Genomic DNA, 27,675 nt, shown 5'->3' on the forward strand with positions numbered 1-27,675 from the left:
CGGTCTGATGGTGGTGGGATTTTTAAAGCGCATGAGCAGCATGTTGATCAATATGAAAACATTTGATTACATGAGGCATTAGGAGTGAATGTGTTTATATGTTTTGGAATACTCTTTAGGAATGTTTTTAATAGAAAAATAAGTACAAGCTGATGTGTATTTTTAAACTTGCCCACTTACTATGCAGTAGCACAACACTGTGACCTCCTTTGTTAAACACTCAATGTAGCCTACTCAGATAATGGGCTACAAGGCAAACTATTTTTAAAATGTTTTTTTTGCATGTGTTACAATTGCCTCCACAGTTAGCAAAATGTCTGTTTTTGCATGCAGGCCTATGCCTTATGAATAAAGGCATGTTTTATTGTGTAATATGGGGGAAGACAATCAAGTAACCAATCTGGTTGGACTCAAAACAGTTGACATGTAGGCCTACAGAGAGATGAAAATTGAGAGATATTGAATTTCCGTCTCATTTTCTCCTTGCACATGTGGAAACATCTATTGTTACACATCTGGCAGATTCCAGCACTTTGGAAAGAAGCAAGTAAAGCCCCAAATTTATAGACGGTTTATGCAAAACAGTTAATGTTCCTTAAATTCCATCCAATCCCAATGCAACAAGAACAAGATACAAGTAGGCATCAGTCCAAAATTAATGTGGAGACAAACTGAATGTATAATGAAAGCACATTTGTTTGAGTAGCCTATTTTTTATTTTCCTGGCAGTGCAGTGCTTTAATTTCCCCCTGAAAATGCAAACAATGTGTTCTCTGTACGTACACTGAGTATACCAAACACTAGGAACACCTTCCTAATATTGAGTCGCACCCCCTTTTGCCTTCAGAACAGCCTCAATTAATCGGGGTATGGACTCAACAAGGTGTCGAACGTGTTCCTCAGGGATGCTGGCCCATGTTGACTCTAGTGCTTCCAAATAGTTGTGTCAAGTTGGCTGGATGTCCTTTGGGTGGTGGACCATTCTCGATACACACGGGAAACTGTTGAGTGTGAAAAACCCATCACCGTTGCAGTTCTTGACACGCCTGGCATCTACTACCATACCCCGTTCAAGGGCACTTAAATATTTTGTCTTGCCCATTCACCCTCTCAATGGCACACATACACAATCCATGTCTCAATTGTCTCAAGGCTTAAAAATCCTTCTTTAACCTGTCTCCGCCCCTTCATCTACACTGATTGAAGTGGATTTAACAATTGACATCAATAACGTATCATAGTTTTCACCTGGATTCACATGGTCAGTCTATGTCATGGAAAGAGCAGGTTTTCTTAATGTTTTGTGTACTCAGTGTATACAGTATGTGTGGGATATAGACATATGTGTGTCAATGCTGGGGGTTGCTTGGACATGACTGATTATAGTGGCCTGTGAGACAAGGAGATTGACGTTGCCTTGGTCTGCTGCCTCTTACGGACACACAGAGATATCAATTTTCCTGCCTTCTCAGCCTCATGCATTTTATCACCTCCAAAATGAAGAGAAGAAATTAAGTGGCCTAGAAGTAGGGGGTTCTATTACCATAGCCAGACTGACACCACTAAATTAAGATCTCACATTTTAGTGAAGTATGATCTTGCGCCGCTATTACTACCATGTGCTCGGTAATGTATTCAGACTCAGGGATGGGTAGGAAGGGAAGTACAATTCTGGTAGCAAAGCGTTAGTCAGGCGTTCACACAGAACCATTAAAGATTCAGCCGCCTGCAGCCCCCAGTCTCTCTCTCTCCCAGCGGTGCAGGAGAACAGGGATAGCCAAAGCAGGTGTGGTGGGCCTCTGGAGTCCTGCCAGTCAACAGTGGGAACTTTCATGAGAATGGAGGGGGTGGTGGGGCGTGCAGAGTGTGGTTACCATACGAGGCTGATCAAGTGTCATGTTGCTCCCTCTCCTCTCCATCATTGTTGAGAAGGGTCTCTTGTCTCCTGGGTTGTCTGTGGTGAAATGTACACATTTTCTCACTGTGTGTGTCTGTGTGTGTGGCAAGAGCTAAGCTTTACAACAACAGAAATGTACAAACTTTCTCACTGTGTGTGTCTGTGTGTGTGGCAAGAGCTAAGCTTTACAACAACAGGCTGAAGAATAACCAGCCTGTGGGATTCCTTCCAAATTACAAAAACATGACTTTCCTCTGAATGTTCCACTTGCTTCAGGCTTGTGACGTAGACCTACCACAGTATAAATGGGTTAGGAGGAATAAATGCACATATACAATTGACCAGCAATTGTCAGTCTCCATAGCTGCGTTTAGACAGGCAGCCCAATTCTGATATTTTTTTAATTAATTGGTCTTTTAACCAATCAGATCAGCTCTGAAAAAGAGCTGATGTGAAAAGATCTGATGTGATTGGTCAATAGACCAATTAGTGGAAAAATATCAGAATCGGGCTGCTGTCTAAATGCAGGTGTTTGAACTGGTTTCGAGTGAAGTACAGTACTGCTAAGCCTACGCATTCATGCAGTTGTGAAAAAAGTGCAAGCATACATATCTGACTGCTCATTTGCCTTTTAAAATGCATTTGTTGATATGAGTGAGGATTTGCATCTTTCTCAAAGTGTTTTATCAACAGACAATATAAAACATATTGGTTGCTTACGAGCTATAATATCGGTGGTATATGAATAACTGAGCACAGATGGTCAGAGGACAACATATGGCCAATACTTTGAACATTGACACTGTCACTCATTAAATGACAGACATACTATAAATGCTTTGATTGCGCTACATTATAGATGACCCCAGAACCATTAAATATCCAGATATTGGGCTTGTTCAGTAATCACTTTGAAAAAATAAACATATGTGGACAGAAGCTATAAATAAGAAGCTAATTTAACACCATTTTAAATGACAACATCTCAGAAAATGCAGGATTATGAAAACAGTACCTTTCTGGGGATTGTTGGGAAATAGAAAGGTTAAACACAAACACTAGCACACTTATCCCAGTTGCCGCTGAATATTTCACCCTCTCTCCCTCAAGAAGGGGCCATATGAAACTGTAATTGCCTTATAATTGCAGTAGCTCTCAGCATGGATGTGGAATTCTAAAGGCAGGATACATACAGGGATATTGTTTCATTGAGAACCCTCTTAAGTATCCCTATCTCTGTCCAGCTTTCAGTTTTCCTTCAAATACAAATCATTGTCTATGGAGAGAGGAAATCTCCCCCCCAAAAAGTTTCATAAAATGCAACTTCAAAGGCAGTAAAGAGGAAATATCATTTTCACTACCAGTGTAGTGTAATTATAAGAAAACTACAGACAAAAGGAAAATGAAAAAGGATATCAGGCAGGAGGAAAAGGCAACTGATCAGTAAGTATCACTTTGATACAAAAGTGAAAAAGAACGGAGAAACTAAATGAAACTGAATGATGGCTGGAGAAGGAGTACCTTAAAATAAAAAATAAAACATCCCTGACAGGTCAAATCCTGCAATACAAAAAAAGATTGACGGATGAACATTTGAAAACAGACTGGCTTTCTCCAATAACAGGAAATGTACACGTTTACCTCCTTATTCCCCCCCCCCTTTTCTTTTCAGCTTCCTCAGCCCCCAACCCCCAGCCACTTTGCTTTGATTCAGCTCTGTATCTGTATTTTAAATGGCTCAATTACATCGGATCCTGTGGTGAAAATTACGGATATTTTCCACTATTTCTCTCTCTCCTCTGGGACAGCATGACCCCTCCCTGCCACCAATCAACCCCACCTCTTCCCTCCACCACTCTCTCCTGCCCTCCCTCCCCACCTGTCCTATTCTTCTCTTCTTTCCCCAGCTCTTTCCTCTGAAAAGATTCACTTTATTGTGTATGTCTATCTGCGACTGAGAGGGTGTTTGGCTGCCATTTTCCCAGCAGCTAAATCTTCGCCTGTCATCACTGCATAAGTCAAAGTCTAAAGTGAATCCTTTCCGATGACAGGAGCCCACAGTGCTTACAGCCACTCAAACCCACCCAGACAGAAATAAAAACCCACATCAGCAGGAATAGTAAACAGAATATACTTGATACTTTAAAAGCAACAGACATTTCCCTTCAGGCTCACAGTTTACAACCCTGGTTAATGTGTATGTCTGTTTCCACAACAATGAAAATGAATATCACATGGAAACGAAAATAACGTCAAGGAAGTATTTATAAAATGCAAGTTGTTCCGATTGATTATTCTCTCTCATTGTGTGAGAAAGACATGGATCTACAGTTGAATTCTGTCTCGTTTGATTCCATTTGCTCTTCAACAGGGATTATATCAGAATATGATGTGCTTCATCTAGCCCTCTAGTGGTGAAGGTTATCCAAATGTAAACTCAGCAAAAAAATAAACGTCCTCTCACTGTCAACTGCGTTTATTTTCAGCAAACTTAACATGTGTAAATATTTGTATGAACATAACAAGATTCAACAACTGAGAGATAAACTGAACAAGTTCCACAGACATGTGACTAACAGAAATTGAATAATGTGTCCCTGAACAAAGGGGGGGGGGGGGTCAAAATCAAAAGTAACAGTCAGTATCTGGTGTGGCCACCAGCTGCATTAAGTACTGCAGTGCATCTCCTCCTCATGGACTGCACCAGATTTGCCAGTTCTTGCTGTGAGATGTTACCCCACTCTTCCACCAAGGCACCTGCAAGTTCCCGGACATTTCTGGGGGTAATGGCCCTAGCCCTCACCTTCCGATCCAACAGGTCCCAGACGTGCTCAATGGGATTGAGATCCGGGCTCTTCGCTGGCCATGGCAGAACACTGACATTCCTGTCTTGTAGGAAATTACACACAGAACGAGCAGTATGGCTGGTAGCATTGTCATGCTGGAGGGTCATGTCAGAATGAGCCTGCAGGAAGGATACCACATGAGGGAGGAGGATGTCTTCCCTGTAACGCACAGCGTTGAGATTGCCTGCAATGACAACAAGCTCTGTCCGATGATTCTGTGACACAGCACCCCAGACCATGACAGACCCTCCACCTCCAAATCGATCCCGCTCCAGAGTACAGGCCTCGGTGTAACGCTCATTCCTTCAACGATAAACACGAATCCGACCATCACCCCTGGTGAGACAAAACCGCGGCTCGTCAGTGAAGAGCACTTTTTGCCAGTCCTGTCTGGTCCAGCAACGGTTGGTTTGTGCCCATAGGCGACGTTGTTGCCGGTGATGTCTGGGGAAGACCTGCCTTACAACAGGCCTACAAGCCCTCAGTCCAGCCTCTCTCAGCCTATTGCGGACAGTCTGAGCACTGATGAAGGGATTGTGCGTTCCTGGTGTAACTCAGGCAGTTGTTGTTGCCATCCTGTACCTATCCTGCAGGTGTGATGTTCGGACGTACCGATCCTGTGCAGGTGTTGTTACACGTGGTCTGCCACTGCGAGGACGATCAGCTGTCTGTCCTGTCTCCCTGTAGCGCTGTCTTAGGCGTCTCACAGTATGGACATTGCAATTTATTGCCCTGGCCACATCTGCAGTCCTCATGCCTCCTTGCAGCATGCCTAAGGCACGTTCACGCAGATGAGCAGGGACCCTGGGCATCTTTCTTTTGGTGTTTTTCAGAGTCAGTAGAAAGGCCTCTTTAGTGTCCTAAGTTTTCATAACTGTGACATTAATTGCCTACCGTCTGTAAGCTGTTAGTGTCTTAACGATCAATCCATAGGTGCATGTTCATTAATTCTTTATGGTTCATTGAACAAGCATGGGAAGCATGTTTAAACCCTTTACAATGAAGATCTGTGAAGTTATTTGGATTTTTACGAATTATCTTTGAAAGACAGATAATATTTTTTTGCTGAGTTTATATACTTTACCATTGCACTGTGTATTTCCCTGATTAGAGTAGCAGTGTAAAGTGGTCATTAAGAAAAAAATGGCTCTAAGTGGCTCTGATGAAGATTTCAGAATGTACGAAGATGCTAATGCCTAACAAGTCCCACTCCAACCGACCACTGCCAATCAGCATCAATCATTACTCACACCATATGCACATATACAGTACACTGAGTATAGTAAACATTAGGAACACCTTCCTAATATTGAGTTCCACCCCCTTTTGCCCTCAGAACAGCCTCAATTCGTCGGGGCATGGACTCTACAAGGTGTCGAACGGATGCTGGCCCATGTTGACTCCAATGCTTCCCACAGTTCTGTCAAGTTGGCTGGATGTCCTTTGGGTGGTGGACCATTCTTGATACACGCGGGAAACTGTTGAGCGTGAAAAACCCAGCAGTGTTGCAGTTCTTGACACAAACCGGTGTGCCTGGCACCTACTACCATACCCCATTCAAAGGCACTTCAATATTTTATCTTGCCCATTCACCCTCTGAATTGCACACATACACAATCCATTTCTCAGTTGTCTCAAGACTTAAATATCATTATTTAACCTGCCTCCTCCCCTTCATCTACACTGATTGAAGTGGATTTAAGAAGTGACATCAATAAGGGATCATAGCATTCACCCAGTCAGTCTGTCATGGAAAGAGCAGGTGTTCCTAATGTTTTGTATACTCAGTGTAAACAGGGCCATTAAACATTAAAATCAGCTTCCTAGCGATACACTCACACTCAAGCAGGATCACCACCTTGAACCTGATAGGCCACTCATCCATTCACCACCTCTTCCAGAAACAAATCGAAGGACATAATGAGTGGGCCTGCAAACAAACCAGCAGACTCCAGGGAGGGAGCCAGAGAGCGTAGTCACTGCAAGGGAGATAAATCTATTGATTTGAGATAAACATACTACATTACTGCTGCCTTGGGGAGTTGGTGGGGGCGGTGGGTTTTGGGGCTGGTCTGAGACCACAGGGCAGCTGGTTATGGGATAGATAGAGACCAGACCCCTCTGATCCTGGCTGCTCCTCCCTGGTGAGATCTATGAAGACTTCCTGGCTGCCCACTCCCTCTATGGGACTGGCTGGGGGAGGAAAGCCCCTCTCAGAGAAGCTTTAAACCCCATGGATTTGTCATCTATTGATTTGTATTGGTCTGAATGGGGCACAGGGAAAACAATCATTCACATCTATCCCTACACCAACACTCTGTTGTGACAAAGAGGAAAAGAGAGGTATGAATGGAGTGGAGTAGACAGCAGGTAACATAATACTGTTATAATACTATTGTGAATATGAAAAGCTAAGAAAGTGTGTTGGATATTATTTTGCCGATGATGAAATTGAATGTCTGTGCAGGGACCATATGTCTGTGCAGGGACCACATTGTAAATCTACCAAACTTCCCAACATATTTATATATTGTATTTTGGTGAACAAGATTCAGCCTGGCCACAAAGACCTAACTAGACCAATAGATAGTCAGGGAACTTAATCTGGCATTGTAAAAGGCTATCGATTAGCCCTGGCCCCAGAGGGACAGACCCCATAAGTCTAGTAGCTGTAACAGGAGACAGGGAATCCCAAACACTCATTAACCCTCTCAGATGGGCAACATTAAGCAGGAGGCAAAATATTTCTAATTTTCCATCAATATTTCATCACTGGCTGGGTCCAAACAAAGACAAGGCTTTGACCATAATGGCCCTCCATCTGTTTATAGATTGTGGGGAGAGGAAGTAACATACCAGTGTCCATTGACACCAGAAATAAGTCTGTCCCAACCGCTGTGAACACAGGATCCATACATATTAGACAGCTAGGTTGGCCTGCAAAAGGAGAGGCTGTTATATGTTTCTCTGATATACTTTCACAGCCTGGGTTTGCTTCACATTAAACATACTGCAACTCATTTGTGGACTACAGGGAAAAAAAGAGGACTGAGCATGCCCCCATTCTCATCGACGGGGCTGTAGTGGAACAGGTTGAGAGCTTCAAGTTCCTTGGTGTCCACATCACCAACGAACTATCATGGTCCAAACACACCAAGACAGTCGTGAAGAGGGCACGACAAAGCCTATTCCCCCTCAGGAGACTGAAAAGATTTGGCATGGGTCCTCAGATCCTCAAAAAGTTATACAGCTGCACCATCGAGAGCATCCTGACTGGTTGCATCACCGCCTGGTATGGCAACTGCTCGGCCTCCGACCGCAAGGCACTACAGAGGGTAGTGCGTACGGCCCAATACATCACTGGGGCCAAGCTTACTGCCATCCAGGACCTCTATACCAGGCGGTGTCAGAGGAAGGCCCTCAAAATTGTCAAAGACTCCAGCCACCCTAGTCGTAGACTGTTCTCTCTGCTACCGCACAGCAAGCGGTACCGGAGCGCCAAGTCTAGGTCCAAAAGGCTTCTCAACAGCTTCTACCCCCAAGCCATAAGACTCCTGAACAGCTAATCATGGCTACCCGGACTGTTTGCACTGCCCCCCCCACCCCCACCCCATCTTTTTACGATGCTGCTACTCTGTTAATTATTTATACATAGTCACTTTAACTCTACCCACATGTACATATTACCTCAACTACCTCAACTAGCCGGTGCCCCCGCACCTTGTCTCTGCACCGGTACCCCCCTGTATATAGCCTCCCTACTGTTCTTTTATTTTACTTCCGCTCTTTTTTTCTCAACACTTTTTTTGTTGTTTTATTTAACTTTTTTTATAAAAAAAATTAATGCATTGTGGGTTAAGGGCTGTAAGTAAGCATTTCACGGTAATGTCAACACCTGTTGTATTCGGCGCATGTGGCAAATAACATTTGATTTGATTTGTCGAACATGGTGGTGGACTTGGCAAGACATCTTTGGTGTCACATGTCACTGTCTGTGAAACATCCTTGTACCGTCCTCACATCTCATCCCAGTAAAGTGGGATTAAGTCACATAGTGCCTACATCCATTAATCCCAGTGGTTCCACTTTACACAGTAGAACAGTACATAGTAATAGTCAGAACCAATCTGTGGTGTGTCTCGGCCTGTCGTAAATCTCCCCGCCTCACTCCGCAGTGAGAGGATGACCTCATCATCTTTTCCAGGCCCATTAGCTTTCTGGGAAATCCTCTGGGGACCGTTGTTAAACCCTCTGGTGCTGGATTAGGCAGCATTACACTCCATCCCAACCAGGTGAAATTGGTTTCATATTCTAAAATATTGATGGACTAATTTGCTCTACATGCTATGCAGATAATGTCACATTGTAATACACATTGGTTTCATAACATCGAGAATTACATACACTACCGGTCAAAAGTTTTAGAACACCTACTCATTCAAGGGTTTTTCTTTATTTTTACTATTTTCTACATTGTAGAATAATAGTGAAGACATCAAAACTATGAAATAACACATTTGGAATAATGTAGTAAACAAAAAAGTGTGAAACAAATCAAAATATATTTTATATTTGAGATTCTTCAAATAGCCACCCTTTGCCTTGATGACAGCTTTGCACACTCTTGGCATTCTCTCAACCAGCTTCATGAGGTAGCCATCTGGAATGCATTTCAATTAACAGGTGTGCCTTCTTAAAAGTTAATTTGTGGAATTTCTTTCCTTCTTAATGCATTTGAGCCAATCAGTTGTGCTGTGACAAGGTAGGGGGGGGTATACAGAAGATAGCCCTATTTGGTAAAATACAAAGTCCATATTATGGCAAGAACAGCTCAAATAAGCAAAGGGAAAGGACAGTCCATCATTACTTTAAGACATGAAGGTCAATACGGAAAATTTCATGAACTTTAAACATTTCTTCAAGTGCAGTTGCAAAAACCATCAAGCGCTATGATGAAACTGGCTCTCATGAGGACCGCCACAGGAAAGGAAGACCCAGAGTTACCTCTGCTGCAGTGGATAAGTTCATTAGAGTTACCAGCCTCAGAAATTGCAGCCAAAACAAATGCTTCACAGAGTTCAAGTAACAGACACATCTCATCATCACCTGTTCAGAGGAGACTGTGTGAATCAGGCCTTCATGGTCGAATTGCTGTAAAGAAACCACTACTAAAGGACACTAATAAGAAGAAGAGACTTGCTTGGGACAAGAAACACGAGCAATGGACATTAGACCGGTGGAAATGTGTCCTTTGGTCTGGAGTCCAAATTGGAGATTTTTGGTTCCAACCACTGTGTCTTTGTGAGACGCGGTGTGGGTGAATGGATGATCTCTGCATGTGTATTTCCCATCATAAAGCATGAAGGAGGAGGTGTTATGGTGTGGGGGTGCTTTGCTGGTGACACTGTCTGTGATTTTTTTAGAATTCAAGGCACACTTAACCAGCATGGCTACCACAGCATTCTGCAGCGATATGCCATCCCATCTGGTTTGGGCTTAGTGGGACTATCATTTGTTTTTCAACAGGACAATGACACAACACACCTCCAGACTGTGTAAGGGCTATTTTACCAAGGAGAGTAATGGAGTGCTGCATCAGATAACCTGGCCTCCACAATCCCCTGACCTCAACCAAATTGAGATGGTTTGGGATGAGTCGTACCGCAGAGTGAAGGAAAAGCAGCCAACAAGTGCTCAGCATATGTGGGAACTCCTTCAAGACTGTTGGAAAAGCATTCCAGGTGAAGCTGGTTGAGAGAATGCCAAGTGTGCAAAGCTGTCATCAAGGCAAAGGGTGGCTATTTGAAGAATCTCAAATATAAAATATATTTTGATTTGTTTAAAACTTTTTTGGTTGCTACATGATTCCATTGTGTTATTTCATTTTGATGTCTTCACTCTTATTCTACAATGTAGAAAATAGTAAAAATAAAGAAAAACCCTTGAATGAGTAGGTATTCTAAAACTTTTGACCGGTAGTATACATATTATTTGGGTGCATTTCAACAGTCAAAAATGTCTGCCTCCCCACACATCTTCGTTTGCACTGATCTGTAAACACAGGATAGTTGAAGGCAATAAGGTACTGTAAATGCATACTGTGAATTTGATTTCACCCATCCAGTTCCTTCCTCAGTGCCAATCTACTCGGTACCCAGAACCAAAGCTCATGTAAGAACTGGACTCTTAATGTTTCCATCTGTCACGAGAGACTACCTCAGTGCAGATGGAGAGAACACAGGGAAGGAATGCGCTCATGCCTTACTGCCACCCTTCCAGGTGTATAGCTGGGAACGGTGGACACAGGTGATGCAGAGTCTACACTCCCAATCCCAGGGTGAAGTGCACTACAGACATAATAGAGGAAGCTTATGGGGCTGTGGTCTTAGGTTACAGGTTCACCATAATGACGGGACCTGCCTTGCATTCTAATTGCAGGTAATTGACCTCCTGCGGACTGTTATTGTTCCAGCTTCTTTTGTGCTGTCTGACGTTTAGAGCAGAGGTCAGTGAACCTGGGACCCCAGACTCCATCAGACAGGTAGGCTAGGATTAAATGACCCACGACATTCTGATGTTAGAGAATAGACTCATCGTATGTGTTTAATAGACTCCCAGCTCTCCCTCCTTTACTGTTACGATGTTTGCCATTAACTTTGGTTTATAGAAAACGTTATGAGGATGACTTGATTGAAGATACCGTTTCTCGTTCAGTTATATACTGAAGAGCAGGTACAGATGAATTCCGAGAGAAATAATTTTTTTATAATTTGAACTGAAGTAATTCACAATTTGAGATATTGCAGTTACAAATTGGACTACAGTCCATGTAGTTCAGAATCTTCGCTACAGCAGAGACAAATCACCTGCACCAGTGCACCCTCTCTGTCACAGAATACTAGAGGCTCCGTCTCAAGAGGCCACAGTAACCTGGGAACAATGGTGTCCTTTGTGTGCAGTGAGAGAGTGACAGAGAGTGAAGATCGGCTCCTACGGAGACAGACAGAAGAGCATCCATTAGGGCTCCATTCAGTGACGCCGTTGACTTTCATGTTGTCCCATTGTGGCACTGCTCCCTGGAGAGGCCGACACAGAGTGGGTAATGAGGGGTAATTGACTCAGGGTCAAGGATGATTAATTCCCTTGGTCAGGTGTCCCCGCTTTCATACCTGGCCGAGACGCAGGTAGCCGTGAAGCCACAGGCAGGCGGGCAGAGCGGAGCAGGAGGCTGGCTGGCGCTGGAACACGAGACGACACCGGCAACACACATGGTACACACTGCAGAGGCCGTTCTCATGATGTCATCCAATCCCTGCACAGGCTAGCGTTTAATGCTCTGAACTGTGGCACATTGACTGCTGCCACAGACCACAGCTCTCCACCACTCTCTCACGCATACACAAACTAATGTGCGCACGCACACACACCTAGCAGTGTTCACATATCAGTCTGCTTCATTTATATGGCTAATGACCTGGGGTAAGACACAAAGGTGAAAGGTCATAACTATCTTCCCCCTACACAGAGCTATACTGAGCCCCCACCACAGAACACAGATTGAGAGTGACAGTCGTACTACCCTACCCTCCTTTCTCCTTCAGCTTCACTGGCTAATCTGAATCACTCATTTTCTGCACAAGCAATCCCCCCCCCCCCCAAAAGGCCAGTGATTACAGGCGACCTGCTGAACGTATGCACGCGTTTCTAAATGCCAGGGCTAGCTGGTAATTGACCAGGCAGACTGAGACGCCTGCGGTGTAATTGAGCAGGGTTGAGGGGTTCTGGTGGGACTGAAAGCACCTGGGGATCCCCCACCGGCCATTAAGCTCAGCAGGAGGGCTCCTGCCTGGGTCCACCTCAGGCTCAGGGCGGCCAATCACCCCTCATCCAGCCTATCCCCCTCTTCAACGGTGTGGGACACCCAAAGACCTGGAGGGGGTTTGGATCATATAGTGTGAGTGGAAGAATGAAAAATAATAAGACACTAACTTTACATTTACATTTTAGTCATTTAGCAGACGCTCTTATTCAGAGTGAGTGCATACATTCCTTATTTTTATATTTTTCATACTGGCTCCCCGTGGGAATCGAACCCACAACCCTGGCGTTGAAAACGCCATGCTCTACCAACTGAGCTACATCCCTGCCGGCCATTCCCTCCCCTACCCTGGACGACGCTGGGCCAATTGTGCGCCGCCCCATGGGTCTCCCGGTCGCGGCCGGCTACGACAGAGCCTGGATTTAAAAACACTTTAAAAACAGTTAGTTTAAATTCAATCATTTAACATTGATTCTGCAGTGAGACACACATCTATGTCAATGGAGAGACTCAAAAGAGAAGGTATCATTTAACTGCAATACAAAAGCTTCATAAGTTTGTCCCTTCCAGGCTGTCTCTGTCCATATGCAGTTTGGATAATAATGAACAAAGCAGAGCACACATGCTGAGCATGATATACGTCTACCCCCAATTGGCCTGTCCTTTCACTCCAGTTGTGCCGTCACAGACCTGAAATAGCCTCATCACTTCCACTACAGTAGATGACAGCTAGCCTAGCAACAAGGCCCAAACACACAAGTGCAACCAACCAACCTTCCACTAGGCAACAGCGTCATCTACTGATCTACATATACAGTGAGGGAAAAAAGTATTTGATCCCCTGCTGATTTTGTACGTTTGCCCACTGACATAGACATGATAAGTCTATAATTTTAATGGTAGGTTTATTTGAACAGTGAGAGACAGAATAACAACAAAAAATCCAGAAAAACGCATGTCAAAAATGTTATAAATTGATTTGCATTTTAATGAGGGAAGTAAGTATTTGACCCCCTCTCAATCAGAAAGATTTCTGGCTCCCAGGTGTCTTTTATACAGGTAACGAGCTGAGAATAGGAGCACACTCTTAAAGGGAGTGCTCCTAATCTCAGCTTGTTACCTGTATAAAAGACACCTGTCCACAGAAGCAATCAATCAATCAGATTCCAAACTCTACACCATGGCCAAGACCAAAGAGCTCTCCAAGGATGTCAGGGACAAGATTGTAGACCTACACAAGGCTGGAATGGGCTACAAGACCATCGCCAAGCAGCTTGGTGAGAAGGTCAATCTCCCTCTGCCTGGGGCTCCATGCAAGATCTCACCTCGTGGAGTTGCAATGATCATGAGAACGGTGAGGAATCAGCCCAGAACTACACGGGAGGATCTTGTCAATGATCTCAAGGCAGCTGGGACCATAGTCACCAAGAAAACAATTGGTAACACACTACGCCGTGAAGGACTGAAATCCTGCAGCGCCCGCAAGGTCCCGCTGCTCAAGAAAGCACATATACAGGGCCGTCTGAAGTTTGCCAATGAACATCTGAATGACTCAGAGGAGAACTGGGTGAAAGTGTTGTGGTCAGATGAGACCAAAATCGAGCTCTTTGGCATCAACTCAACTCGCCATGTTTGGAGGAGGAGGAATGCTGCCTATGACCCCAAGAACACCATCCCCATCGTCAAACATGGAGGTGGAAACATGCTTTGGGGGTGTTTTTCTGCTAAGGGGACAGGACAACTTCACCGCATCAAAGGGACGATGGACGGGGCCATGTACCGTCAAAACTTGGGTGAGAACCTCCTTCCCTCAGCCAGGGCATTGAAAATGGGTTGTGGATGGGTGTTCCAGCATGACAATGACCCAAAACACACGACCAAGGAAACAAAGGAGTGCCTCAAGAAGAAGCACATTAAGGTCCTGGAGTGGCCTAGCCAGTCTCCAGACCTTAATCCCATAGAGAATCTGTGGAGGGAGCTGAAGGTTCGAGTTGCCAAACGTCAGCCTCAAAACCTTAATGACTTGGAGAAGATCTGCAAAGAGGAGTGGAACAAAATCCCTCCTGAGATGTGTGCAAACCTGGTGGCCAACTACAAGAAACGTCTGACCTCTGTGATTGCCAACAAGGGTTTTGGTGGCCACCAAGTACTAAATCATGTTTTGCAGAGGGGTCAAATACTTATTTCCTTCATTAAAATGCAAATCAATTTCTAAGATTTTTTATATGCGTTTTTCTGGATTTTTTTGTTGTTATTCTGTCTCTCACTGTTCAAATAAACCTACCATTAAAATTATAGACTGATCATGTCCTTGTCAGTGGGCAAACGTACAAAATCAGCAGGGGATCAAATACTTTTTTCCCTCCCTGTACTGTTAACATGATACAGCTTCCCTGATACCCTTAACCCTCTGACGGAACAGCGCCTAGATACGACTGTTCTGTGCCAAAAGGACACCTGTCAAATATACTAAATCAATGTAAGCATTTTCATTTACTCTCTTAAGCACAACATTAAGTGTGACAGCAATACACTTCAATGACCCAAATATGTTTTATTAGAACATACGGTAACAAACACCTCCTAATATGAAATATTAAACTAGAAAACTACTCTGGTAAGGCAAGAGGGGTGAGAGAGTAAACTTTGGGAAGTCTAAAGCTGCTGAAGACACAGTGGAGAGAAAGATGATCCAAGGCTGACCGCCAAGCCCTAGTGCTTGGAGCGAGCTTCACCCTGCAAACGGTGGTGCTCCCTTAGCCTGTAGTGAGAGAACAGAGAGTTAGTTAGCACATTTATCAAAAAACAAAAAAAAGATGGTTAACGCTCAAGAAGCCTTCTTGAAAATATAACTTTTTTGACAATTGAGTTTGCTTATGAAGGACACAGACCTGACAGCGTTGATCTTGATGAACCCAGAGGCATCACATGGGTCATAGTCTCCCTGCACGTCCATACTGGGCAAAAGAAGAGGGGAGTAAGTCAAGTTATTGTGTAGGCCTATGTGGTTGGGGAAGGTCTTTGGCAGTCACAGAGACTGCTCATTCTAAGCTGAAGTTATTCCAACACCCGTATAGCACACAGGAGAGGTAGGACAGTGAATAACATTACCCACAGGGTTGTGGGTTCGTTTCCAACGGGGGGCCAGTATGAAAATGTATGCACTCACTAACTGTAAGTCGCTCTGGATAAGAACGTCTGCTAAATGACTAAAATGTAAAATGTAAATGAGTGTAATATGGTTGTTGTATTATCCAAGAGTACAATATGGTTGTTGTATTATCCAAGAGTACAATATGGTTGTTGTATTATCCAAGAGTGTAATATGGTTGTTGTATTATCCAAGAGTGTAATATGGTTGTTGTATTATCCAAGAGTGCAATATGGTTGTTGTATTATCAAAGAGCGCAATATGGTTGTTGTATTATCCAAGAGTGTAATATGGTTGTTGTTTTATCCAAGAGTGCAATATGGTTGTTGTTTTATCCAAGAGTGCAATATGGTTGTTGTTTTATCCAAGAGTGCAATATGGTTGTTGTATTATCAAAGAGCGCAATATGGTTGTTGTATTATCCAAGAGTGTAATATGGTTGTTGTTTTATCCAAGAGTGCAATATGGTTGTTGTTTTATCCAAGAGTCCAATATGGTTGTTGTATTATCCAAGAGTGCAATATGGTTGTTGTATTATCCAAGAGTGCAATATGGCCAATATACCACAGCTAAGGCGTTATGTCATGCATAAGAACAGCCCTTAGCCGTGGTATATTGGTCATATACCACACCCCCATGGGCCTTATTGCTTAAGTGTAATATGGTTGTTGTATTATTCAATAAAAGCTAGGTTTCCATCCAATTGGCGACAGATTTTCATGCAAATATTCTAAAATCAGCATAAAAACAATACACGCATTTTCCCACCAGAGATGTTTCCTTCAAATTGACTTATTGCTGATAAAAAAAAACTGTGCTGATGACGTAGTGCACATAAAAAATAATTTGTGCGGTTAAATTCCCATGTACCGAATTAAAAGTACAAGTTAAATGGGGTTCCATCGCATTTTCAACTCTGCTGATGGTGTTCTCACAAAATAAATGTGCGTTATACTGTATAGCGAATGTGCCCACTCTGGTATCGGCACGTGCGCTCTAGCCAACAGCTCGTAGATACAGTCCGGGTAAAGCCTACATGATGAGATTATTATGGACAGAGCGATATTATTTCTATTTGTCAAATGGCAGCCAAGCATCGATCATCATGTAACCAGAATAAGACCCTCGATATTTATTAAAAGGAGCATCAAGCTCATCACCGTGCACTTTCACCACCCTGTGAAGTTCATCATAACTTATTTCATCTGTAGCCTAATAACTGCATGCTTTCCCAAGTCGTAGTGGCATGACTCCAAGTTTACTTTGATATGATGGTTATTATATAAATATTTGCGTATAAACGTGTTTCCACCGCCATTTCTCGCATAATTCATTTTACCGACTAAATGAACCCACCTTGTTGAGTGTATTTTGTTTTGTCGACATTTGGAAAGTTTGCCGACAAATGAGCTGTTTCCAGCAGGCCTGTTGTGAACTTTATCCGACATGTACTTTACTCGCATAGAAAGGCTGGATGGAAACCTGGTTATTGCTGAATAGTTTGTGCTTACTGGCTACTGTTATATTTACGCTCAATTTGAGCTGCGGACCAAGAATGTCGCGTTGCCAGGCACAACAAAACGTAAGGCAAGGATGTAATGTGAATTGAAAAGTAGAATAATCTTTCGCCACACCGCTACTCAGACTCGCCTTCATATCTCGTAGTGGGAATAGGACCTAATTACAGTAGTTTCTACCTGCAGTGCTGACACCCTCCGCTCCTCCTCCACTGAGCCCCAGCTGCTAATCTAAGACGTGCACTCATCCTTCACAGACACACTGGGCTGGAGGAAATCAAAGAACGCCAGAAAAAAAAAAGACTCCGTGGAGAGAAAGGCAAGGCCCTACCTGCCATCTTATGAGTGCTGTCTATGAGGCGTTGAATGGCTGTGGAAGCAGGTTTCCAGAAGGTGAAAACACAGGAAAAACCATGTGGTCTAATTGACTGCCAAAGGCAACATTTTGACATTTGTCCCAGATCAATGCAGCCTGTGTGTGATGCTATACCACTGTGTTAATGACACTGTTTACTGGAGCCTGTTGAAAAGACGCAGCTAGCTGCCCACCAGGGTCTTACAGTTAAGCATGGGGTTGGAGGGTGAAATGGTGTGTGTGTGTGGGGGCAGTTCTTCAGGTGGTATAAGTGGACTTTGGGCCACAATGGGATCCTTCACAGGACACTCAGCACATCTGTTAACCTCAGAATAGCACCCCTAAGAACTTATCCTCCAGTGCAATCCAACACTCGGTCACCAACAGGAGTGTGTGTGTGTTCAGAGAACGCGAGAGAGGTTGAGCTCTCAGCTGCACAGCTCCCCCTGCTTAACTAGCATGAAACCTGTGCTTGGGCCCTAAAAGCAGCGCTCTCCTCTCCTTTGGCTGGAAATGCCATTAGCGGTGGCAGGGAGATGGAACGGGGCATATGGAGGCTTTGCTTTGGTCAGCACTGAGCCAGCCCAGAGGGCATAGAGGGCATTGGGGGTCAGGGGCCTGAATGGACTCACTGTTCCACAGCTAAGAGGCCAATGGGGAGAGAGCCCTCCAGGAATTGAGCTTGACACCCCTGCTCCACACTGATGTCTTTTGAGCCAGTGTCCATTTAATGTTGGTGTGGGGTCAGTGGAGAATGAAGTGACCTGAGCAAACAATAGAGATACTGCATATATGCAGTGAACGGATTATACTGTACCCAGAGTCAGAGATTAGTCACATGCACACAATGCTATAGGTCCTTACCTGACCAGTTCCTCATTGTAGAGGGATTTGGGCGACTCACGGCCCAGGATGTAGACCTGGCCTTTGAAGACAGACAGCTGCACTTTGCCCTCCACGTTCTCCTGGGACTTGTCTATGCAGTGGCGCACAAACTCGCACTCCGGACTGTACCAGAAACCTGGGGACAACAAGGAAATAGATGTATACATACTACTACCACCCCCAGCGCACGGGGATGTTATGGACATCCTCCTTAAGCCTCCATTAGAAGGGTGGCACAATTGTGCATATATGTGACCCCCCCCCCACCCACCCCACTTCCTCCTCCCATCCCACTCCTCATGCAAGCGCTTGTCCCATCGCTCCAGGTGAGGCTCAGACCCCTTCCCCTCCTCCCCACTCAACTGCTTCACCCAGGTGACCTGCTGTCTGTCTGGGGGACAGCTGGACTTGGGAGATAGAGGGCAACGATGCCCATCTCCATGGGGTGGCTCTCGCTCTCTTCCATGCCCTTCCACCTCCCAATCCCAAGAACAATCCTCTCCCCCGTTCCCTTTCCACTGAATCTGCACTGGTGTGTGAATATCATAGTCAGGCCAGGGCTGAGTGGATGGATCCAGCCACAGCTGTCCTCTTTCTCTCTCTCTCTCCGTACTGTGTTCTGTTCAGAGAATCCCCTGTGCCTTTAGACCATGCAGTGGGCCAGGCAGAGACCAAGCAGAGACAGTGGTATTTCACGCTTTAAGACTATAATGAGTTTAATCTCTGCCCCCCTCCTGGAGGGAGCTAGCTAGCGCCTGTACCTCTGTGTCTTGCTCTCTCTCCCTGGTCTCTCTGCCTGCCTGGCCAGCTCTCTCCTCTCATGAGGGTTTAATTGCAGTGGCTCAGTAATCAGTCTCTAACGGCTGTGATCCTATTATAGGGATGAAGGAAGGCCGGCCTGGGGGATTAGGACACCTGAGCCAGGGCCAGGCGGACAGGAGGCCTAGGCCCCAGTCATTCAGTCACACAGATACACATTACCTCTATGAGAGGCAGAGAACTAGTAACAGTCACTCCTCACCTGTCAATCACAGAGATGGCTACTGTGTGAGGTGTTCTGGCACAAAATGGCTGCCCTCTGCCATGCATAATTTATTACCCAGTTCAGTGTAACGTATTTTGCATAATTTTACCAATTTCTCATCAATGTAAAGTGCTTTGAAAGCAAGTGAAAATTACACTGCTCAAAAAAATAAAGGGAACACTTAAACAACACAATGTAACTCCAAGTCAATCACACTTCTGTGAAATCAAACTGTCCACTTAGGAAGCAACACTGATTGACAATAAATTTCACATGCTGTTGTGCAAATGGAATAGACAACAGGTGGAAATTATAGGCAATTAGCAAGACACCCCCAATAAAGGACTGGTTTTGCAGGTGGTGACCACAGACCACTTCTCAGTTCCTATGCTTCCTGCTGATCCAGTACATCAGGAGACGTGGAGGAGGCCGTAGGAGGGCAACAACCCAGCAGCAGGACTGCTACCTCCGCCTTTGTGCAAGGAGGAGCAGGAGGAGCACTGCCAGAGCCCTGCATAATGACCTCCAGCAGGCCACAAATGTGCATGTGTCTGCTCAAACGGTCAGAAACAGACTCCATGAGGGTAGTATGAGGGCCCGACGTCCACAGGTGGGGGTTGAGCTTACAGCCCAACACCGTGCAGGACGTTTGGCATTTGCCAGAGAACACCAAGATTGGCAAATTCGCCACTGGCGCCCTGTGCTCTTCACAGATGAAAGCAGGTTCACACTGTGCACATGTGACAGACGTGACAGAGTCTGGAGACGCCGTGGAGAACGCTGGCCTGCAACATCCTCCAGCATGACCGGTTTGGCGGTGGGTCAGTCATGGTGTGGGGTGGCATTTCTTTGGGGGGCCGCACAGCCCTCCATGTGCTCGCCAGAGGTAGCCTGACTGCCATTAGGTACCGAGATGAGATCCTCAGACCCCTTGTGAGACCATATGCTGGTGCGGTTGGCCCTGGGTTCCTCCTAATGCAAGACAATGCTAGACCTCATGTGGCTGGAGTGTGTCAGCAGTTCCTGCAAGAGGAAGGCATTGATGCTATGGACTGGCCCGCCCGTTCCCCAGACCTGAATCCAATTGAGCACATCTGGGACATCATGTCTCGCTCCATCCACCAACGCCACATTGCACCACAGACTGTCCAGGAGTTGGCGGATGCTTTAGTCCAGGTCTGGGAGGAGATCCCTCAGGAGACCATCCGCCACCTCATCAGGAGCATGCCCAGGGCGTTGTAGGGAGGTCATACAGGCACGTGGAGGCCACACACACTACTGAGCCTCATTTTGACTTGTTTTAAGGACATTACATCAAAGTTGGATCAGCCTGTAGTGTGGTTTTCCACTTTAATTTTGAGGGTGACTCCAAATCCAGACCTCCATGGGTTGATACATTTGATTTCCATTGATAATTTTTGTGTGATTTTGTTGTCAGCACATTCAACTACGTAAAGAAAAAAGTATTTAATAAGATTATTTCATTCATTCAGATCTAGGATGTGTTATTTTAGTGTTCCCTTTATTTTTTTGAGCAGTTGCTATCAAATATATTATCTTGAGGCGGAATAGTTTTTGACTAACCATTTTGTGTGTGTTCTAGGAGAGAAAATGATCATGCACTCCATATGAAGTGAATGCACAGATTCTGAATGCTGTATGAGCATTGTTTTTAATGTTTGTGTTTTTTGCGTTATACGCCAAACGTACCGTTGTAGAGCATCTCAGCGAACTTGACCCCCAGGCCCTGTTTGATCCTCCTGACCTCTCGGTCCATGGTGAAGGTCTCAATGTCCAGGTGAGCTTGGTACAGGATGGTGCCTCCTGGGGTCTCATAGATACCTGGGGAGCACAGAAACACACACAACTAGGTGAGGAACGAAAGGTGTAGAGACACATTAAGCACATAGGTTGCGTTGCATTTCAAAATAGTCTGAAGTGGCTCCCCCCCCCCCCCACACCCCAAACAAAATATTTACATATTTTACTTTTAGATGTGTGTATTGTTAGATATTACTGCACTGTTGGAGTTAGGAACACAAGCATTTCGCTACACCCGCAATAACATCTGCTAAATATGTGTATGCGACCAATACAATTTTATTTGAAATTGATCAGAAGAGGTCCCTGTTGGTCCTGTGTCCATGACAACCTCAGTGTACTTCCTTCCAGGACCAACTAAACTCAGACAGCTCTATTAGGCACCAGCCATCTTCACCGTCCTCCTCCTCCACTGTGGCTGACAGACAGGCCAGCACCACAGTATATCACCCCAGTCAGAATGAGCCTGTCGCGGGCAAATGACAGGGTAGGAGGCCCCCGGAGAGAGGGGGGGATGACAGGAGAAATGAAGCTGTCACTCAGCTGTCTGTCTTATGAGGTCGAGAAGAAAAGAAGAGAAGGCCGAAAAGAGACCAGAGCAGAGCAGAAGAGATAGTGTTTCTCTGTTCAAATAATTCCATTCAAATACGCTAAACACTGGGCCATCTCTGTTTAATTGACTACGGTTGCGTGTGGGCAGCATTAACAGGATAGATTGAAGGAGGATATTCCTGTGGCGGAAGTCCTTCATCCTTTCCATTCAGTCTCTGGGATTTAAACTCTGCGGATGGGCGTCTTGTGTTGGGACTTCAATTCACTGTTAGGAGAAGGGGCACCTTTCTAAGTCCTATACAATTCTTGTCTTAGATGTAGCCTACCTGAAGGTGAGGGGGGGACCCAAACATAATCTGAAAATTGAGAAGCACTTACAAAGCACCGGCTGCCCAAAACAGGACTTAGCAAATCTGCTAATTATCTAAACCTCAAAAAGTGGCAATCTGAGCCACTAAGACAAGTCAACAGTGGGCAAAACAGGGATATTTCAACTGTCACTATCTGATAAAACTGTTAAAACTGCCCTTTAACCTAATTTACTTTAAGCACCCCAAAGATAGATTAGAAAGACAAATGAACAATAAAAGGCTATGTTACCTTTGCTAAATCAACTGTGGCTTCGTTAAGCTTAGGCAGACAAAAACACCAGTGATTTCCAGGTATTAATCTTTTAAACAGTTTATCTGTAGGTAGGCCAACTCTGCTAGAGGGGGTAGAGGGGTTAAGACTAAGCATTAACCCCACCTGGGCTGAGCTGGTGCATGCCTTTGGGCGTACAGCCCACGAATGCAGGCATACACACATTAAGCCTGCTTCCTGCTTTGCATTCCTGAGGTTCCTCTGATCAAGAACCAAAACATACAGACTTCAGAATTGTGGTTCTTCAATTCAACTAGGCCTATATTCCTGAAACAAGAAAAGTTGAAGTTGGTCTGATAGCAATCTAAAAAGCCTGAAAAACAACAAGATTCCCCCACCCCCCCATTAATATACCAATCAAACCAGTTAATCATCACTATAAAGTTCTCTACAAATCCTCAGTACAACATGGTTCGTCACATAGTGGAGAGTTCAGAGCTCAGACAAGGGTTGACAGGTGTACACCACTTACATACACCATTGAATGTTTTGCCGAGAACTGACAACATTCTTGACAACCATTTCCATACCCCGCCTTCTTGACCCCACCTCCCCAAGACATACAAATAAATGACACATTCAGTCTGTCAACTCTTCAACCCTCCCTGGCATCTTTTGTGCAATTCCCCCTCCTCCTCACCAACACACAATCTTTACTAGTTATTCACTGCCGTCAAACCTCACACTTCTCTCCCATTTCTGTAGAAAAGATGAGCCTTGATCTTTTGTGCAGCCAAGGGGGAGAAAAGTGGGCTTCCCATTTTTCATTTTCTACCTGCCACTCTACGCCAGAGACGGAGTGTGTTGGCGAGTCAATTTGCTGGTCAGGTTATTGTGAGGAGTAGAAATGCAGTGTGGCAGGAGGCCGGGGCCACTGAGGGAGTCAGTGACGTGCTGTCTGACATGGGACATGGTGACCACAAACATCTTGGCCCCTCACGGCCCTTAAGCATGCTGTGGGATACAGGTAGAGCAGAAATAAGGAAGTTTCTGAGAAGTTCTGTTGACGGAGAGAGGGGAATTAGAAGTAATGCGGAGGAGTGGCTGACTGCCGAGATGGAGCGTGTATCTGTGAACAACAGTGTGTGTCTGTGTGTGGGAGGCTGCAAAAAGAGAAATGTGAGGGCAGTCTGCATGTGAAAGTGGGTCACATCAGAAACCTCATTTTACAGGTGAACCAGAGAAACATCTCCTCTGAAAGGAAAGAGACAGGCACATCATTTGTTTGTTCATGGTCATGCTTTTCCTCCACAACACTTTTATGCAAGTGGAATAGCAAGTGTCTCCTTTTAACACTGACATAAAATGACTGCAATTGCCTGAAAGCACTAGATGTCACAGGAAGCTTTACAAATGGATAGGACATGAAAGTGTTGCCACTTATGGTGGAGTAGGTATTGTGTCTTTGTGCTAGCTTATCTATGAATGTATGTATTTGTCCATCTCTATAAAAGATAAGTACATTTTAACCAAAGCTAGTGAGATACAGTATACATTATTTTCAATTCAATACATCTTTATTTATTCTCTCAGGAGCTCTTTATACATATAGGCTCTCTCATTACACCTTGTCATTGCCTTACCTCTGGACTTCATGCCGATGAAGCGATTCTCCACGATGTCGATCCTCCCAACTCCATGCTTCCCTCTGAGAGACCACAATGGAAACCACAATGGAAGTCTTACACACCAAGTACAGTAGTCAATATTTCTGTATTTTCGCCAACATACACCCACACTTTGCTTAAAACACAGCAGTAAGGGTTTACACACTGCCCTCTAATGGAGGTTCCATGCAGCCAATAAAGGAATCAAATCAAATCAAATTGTATTGGTCACATGCGCCGAATACAACAGGTGCAGACATTACAGTGAAATGCTTACTTACAGCCCTTAACCAACAGTGCATTTATTTTAAACAAAAAAGTAAGAATAAAACAACAACAAAAAAAGTGTTGAGAAAAAAAGAGCAGAAGTAAAATAAAGTGACAGTAGGGAGGCTATATATACAGGGGGGTACCGTTGCAGAGTCAATGTGCGGGGGCACCGGCTAGTTGAGGTAGTTGAGGTAATATGTACATGTGGGTAGAGTTAAAGTGACTATGCATAAATACTTACTTAACAGAGTAGCAGCAGCGTAAAAAGGATGGGGTGGGGGGGCAGTGCAAATAGTCCGGGTAGCCATGATTAGCTGTTCAGGAGTCTTATGGCTTGGGGGTAGAAGCTGTTGAGAAGTCTTTTGGACCTAGACTTGGCACTCCGGTACCGCTTGCCGTGCGGTAGCAGAGAGAACAGTCTATGACTAGGGTGGCTGGAGTCTGACAATTTTGAGGGCCTTCCTCTGACACCGCCTGGTATAGAGGTCCTGGATGGCAGGGAGCTTTGCCCCAGTGATGTACTCATTCAGTTTGGCTCTCCCTACTGATTGTCCGACTAACCCAATCTCATTGACGTAAGAGAAAGTCAGACTCACCCAATCTCATTGAGGTAGGAGAAGATGTCCAGCGGTGTATCCTTGGACTTCCCCTCCTTGACGTGGGTCACCTTGATGGGCACACCTGTATGGGTTGGAATGGAACAGTCAGACACTCAGTTACGGCAACAGCCTGGAGAGATACTGCATCATCATAATACTGTAGGTCATTAAGGCTAACAATACTGTTCTCTTACTGTTTCAGATCTGATCTCATTCAGCTAATTTTGGATTTGGACATGGGCAGTATTTGTGAATCTGGGATGAATCTGACTGAGTCAATATATATGGGCAAAATTGTTATTACATTTCCATTTACACCTATTGTTCACTAAAAATGAACAAAGTGAAGAGACTGATTCCCAGGCACAGTTCACAAGGGAGATGGGAGAGACCATGAAAAGAGTGAGGGAGTAGAGGTTGAGAAAGAGAGATTTGGATGTGGGGGAATGTGGAGGGAGGAGGGAGGATAAGGGGTGTTAATGGTAGAATACTTCAATGGGATGTGGTGTGAAGTACTAATAAATTCAAAAGCCCTGCTCATTTGAAGGCTGTGAAATCACAGACAGGCCTTTCCTAATTGAATTACACACCCGGGCTTTGTGTCACCCATACCTTTTCTACCAATAGTCTCGCACTGCGGTATGAGTGTGTGCGCGCGTTGGAGAGGCATGGGATAATGCGTTGACCATTCCTAATAAGCACACATGCCTAGGTGCTCCCCAATCAATCTCCATCCCCAACTTTCTCTACAAAGACTCACTAAACCAATATATACACTCAGTGGCCAGTTTATTAGATTTATCTAGTACAGGGTCGGACCCCCCTTTGCCTCCAGAACAGCCTGACTTCTTCGGGATTCTCCATGGAAAAGTTACTCAATTGTTATCAAGGGACCTAACGTGTGCCAGAAAAACATTCCTCACACCATTACACCACCAGCCTGTACCGTTGACACCAGGCAGGATGGAGCCACGGACTCACGGTGCTTACGCCAAATCCTGACTCTGCCATCAGTATGATGCAACAGGAACCGGGATTCGTCAGAACAGGCAATGTTTTTCCACTCCTAAATTGTCCAGTGTTGATGATTGGGTGCCCACAGGAGCCACTTCTTCTTGTTTTTTTGCTGATAGGAGTATAACCCGGTGTGGTCATCTGCTGCAATAACCCATCCATGACAAAGACTGACGAGATGTGCGTTCCGAGATGTTCTGCACATCACTGTTGTACTGCGCCGTTATTTGCCTGCTTGTGGCCCACCTGTTAGCTTGCACGATTCTTGCCATTCTCCTTCGACCTCTCATCAACCAGCTGTTTTCGCCCACAGGACTGCCGCTGACTGGATGTTTTTTGTTTGTCGCATCATTCTCGGTAAACTCTAGACACTGTTGTGCGTGAAAAGCCCAGGAGGCCGACTGTTTCTGAGATACTGGAACCGGCACACCTGGCACCGACGATCATACCACGCTCAAAGTCGCTTAGGTCACTCGTTTTGCCCATAATAACGTTAAATCGAACAGTAACCGAATGCTTTGGTGCCTGTCTGCCTGCTTTATAGCAATCCACGGCCATGTGACTCACTGTATGTAGCAGCGAACCATCTTCATGAAAGGGGTGGTGTACCTAATAAACTGGCCACTGAGTGTATAAATCACTGTCATTTACTTGCTTATTCATAGTATTCATAGGTTAAAATGAGCAACAGAGAGGCCAAAGGTGGAGGAGGTGCAATAGACTGGGACATGGGCGGGGGAGGGGGCAGGGGCTAAAAGAGCTTTTGAAGACACATGGAGGATAGAAGAAAAAATAAAGAAAAATAAATCTGCTGATAGTCACTCCCCTATCCATCCGGCGCTCATTAGCATTTAGCATGCTTGCAGTTGCCAATCAAGTCCCGGTAAAAAAGCAGCACTCCTGGTTGCCTTTCAATGGGCCCCAATGTAAGCCCTGTTCGAATGACACGTAAAGGACTTGACAAAATATTTTTAGACAAGGGCTTTGTCACTTCGGCCCCTGAGGAAAACTCCCAGAGCCGGAGAGGGCACACGGATAGCGCTCCGACAAAGCCCCCTGATCCCCCAAATAGTTAATAATTAGATTAAAAGTTCAAATAAATTAAGTGAGGGTGTGAATGCGGGAGCAGGGCCGGGCCTCTCGTCCTCCTCTCCTCCATCTCGCGGGGTCTATCATTCACTGGGCCTTTCTTTCGCTTTTCTCTCCGCGCTGATTGAGTGACAATGGACAGAAGCTGTTTTAGTGCCTCACACAAAGGCTTTAATGCTTTCTCTCTCCTCCCCTCAAGCAGCAAGGGAACTGCTGCAGAGAAATGTTTCATTTCATTCTCCATCTTTTCATCTCCCACCAGCCTTTTTTTCACCGGGCTTTCTTACTGATTAAGAAAGAAGAAAGAAAGCCCGGTGAAAAAAGGCTGGTGGGAGATGAAAAGATGGAGAATGAAATGAAACATTCTTGCGCTGATCTTGTGCTTGAGGAGGAGGAGTAAGCTAAAGCCTTTGTGTGAGGCACTAAAACAGCTTTTGTCATAGTCACTCAATAAGGGGAGAGAAAAAAACAATGAAAACTGATTGCAAATGAGCAAAGGGCAGAGGCGAAACCAGGTTATACGATGACATCACAGTTTCAGATTCCCATTACCAGTTACAATTATTATTTTTTTTAAACCTTCCTTC

General features: G+C 44.9%; 1 protein-coding gene across 1 annotated transcript in view; it reads right to left on the minus strand.

Moving 5' to 3' along the window:
• Window positions 1–15,096: 15,096 nt before the first annotated feature.
• Window positions 15,097–27,675, minus strand: part of LOC311099790 (argininosuccinate synthase) — a 35,783-nt gene continuing 23,204 nt past the window's right edge. Inside the window, exons 10-15 of the mRNA XM_084140538.1 lie at window positions 24,983–25,067; window positions 24,093–24,157; window positions 21,205–21,336; window positions 18,450–18,606; window positions 15,454–15,519; window positions 15,097–15,323 (exon numbers count right to left, since the gene is read on the minus strand). Coding sequence (XP_083996664.1) covers window positions 15,275–15,323; window positions 15,454–15,519; window positions 18,450–18,606; window positions 21,205–21,336; window positions 24,093–24,157; window positions 24,983–25,067 — 554 coding nt within the window. The 3' untranslated portion in view covers window positions 15,097–15,274. The remainder of the gene's footprint in view (window positions 15,324–15,453; window positions 15,520–18,449; window positions 18,607–21,204; window positions 21,337–24,092; window positions 24,158–24,982; window positions 25,068–27,675) is intronic.

This window comes from Coregonus lavaretus, assembly GCF_964263955.1.
Source record: "Coregonus lavaretus genome assembly, chromosome: 24".
In the NCBI taxonomy this organism is placed as follows: Eukaryota; Metazoa; Chordata; class Actinopteri; order Salmoniformes; family Salmonidae; genus Coregonus; species Coregonus lavaretus.